A 1156-nucleotide genomic window follows, 5' to 3' on the forward strand; every position below is an offset into this window, starting at 1 on the left:
AATTCTGCTCAATTACTGAACCGGTGTTGGAACAGTTGTGGGAAAGACATGTTGGAATATGTCTTATTTTTATCATCCTCTAGTCAACGTACAGTTATTCATCCCAGCAAGGGAAGACAAATACAAAGACAAAAGAAATGGTGTTGATTATATAAGAATAATACAGTGATTTTTTTAAGTCACTCTTTACCTATTCCTCTAAACTCACAGTTCCACTTTATTGATTTTGATCTTGAACTTTTGTAGGCCTGGGTTCATTTCTACCCGACAGTGGATCAACAAAAAACATGTGACAGCTGTGGAGACAAGGGTATGAACGGAGATCTGGTTATAGTTTATGACGTCAACAGAGACAGGTCACTGGGGGACATCAAGGTAATGTCTTTTAATGTATTTTGATGTCTGTTGTGGTTGTAGTTTTGTTTCTATTCGACTTTTCTATTGGATCTATTTGGGAAATAAAGGTGTATCTGCCTGCAATGTTATTTTCTTTGCAGTATGACTGTATTAGGTGTAACAAGAGATTTTATTTTTTTTTTCGTCAGACATCAAGTGGATATTTCGTCCATCACTTTGCTCCATCGCAACTTGCCCGCATTCCAAAGAATGTTGTCTTTGTCATTGATAAAAGTGGTTCCATGCGTGGCAAGAAAATAGAACAGGTACGGGGATTGGAGTTTTGTAAAATTGTTTTATTTTGGATTGAAACTATTTCAGCAAATGTTGTTATTTCATTTATGGATAAATTAAAAATGGTTGTTCTCAGACCCGCACGGCATTAATCCATATCCTGAATGACCTGGCAGAGGATGACTTCTTTGGTCTCATCACTTTTGATAGCTCCCTGTATTACTGGAAGCAAGAACTTGTTCAGGCCAACTCACAAAATGTGAAAAGCGCCAAAGAATTTGCAGGGAACATTCGAGAGCATGGAGGTAATTTCAACATGTCTTGTTCAAATAAGTTTTATTTGGACTCATGTAACCATTTGCCCCCCAAAGTGATGTTGTTGTTTTACATGCTTTAGGCACAAATATTAATGAAGCATTGTTGGATGGATCACGTATGTTGAATGAGAACCCGAGGAAAGGTTCGGCTTCTATCCTCATACTCCTCACGGATGGAGACCCAACCTCAGGTTAACACACACACACAC

At 38.1% G+C, this 1156-nt stretch overlaps 1 protein-coding gene across 1 annotated transcript; it reads left to right on the forward strand.

Moving 5' to 3' along the window:
- Positions 1-219: 219 nt before the first annotated feature.
- Positions 220-1143, forward strand: LOC109509446 (inter alpha-trypsin inhibitor, heavy chain 4-like). The gene is made up of 4 exons (XM_019859296.1): positions 220-375; positions 546-662; positions 767-935; positions 1028-1143. Exons 1-4 carry the CDS (start codon positions 313-315, stop codon positions 1141-1143), a joined length of 465 nt encoding a protein of 154 aa, XP_019714855.1. The 5' UTR covers positions 220-312.
- Positions 1144-1156: the final 13 nt, after the last annotated feature.

This window comes from Hippocampus comes, unplaced genomic scaffold (assembly GCF_001891065.2).
Source record: "Hippocampus comes isolate QL1 unplaced genomic scaffold, H_comes_QL1_v1.1 C16902136, whole genome shotgun sequence".
NCBI classification, from domain to species: Eukaryota; Metazoa; Chordata; class Actinopteri; order Syngnathiformes; family Syngnathidae; genus Hippocampus; species Hippocampus comes.

Excerpts from the sequence above, each read along its gene's own strand:
- LOC109509446 (XM_019859296.1), top strand. The coding sequence starts at position 313 with ATGAACGGAGATCTGGTTATAGTTTATGACGTCAACAGAGACAGGTCA. Across the intron at positions 663-766 it reads GTGGCAAGAAAATAGAACAG|ACCCGCACGGCATTAATCCA; the intron begins GTACGGGGATTG and ends GGTTGTTCTCAG. Across the intron at positions 936-1,027 it reads GAACATTCGAGAGCATGGAG|GCACAAATATTAATGAAGCA; the intron begins GTAATTTCAACA and ends TACATGCTTTAG.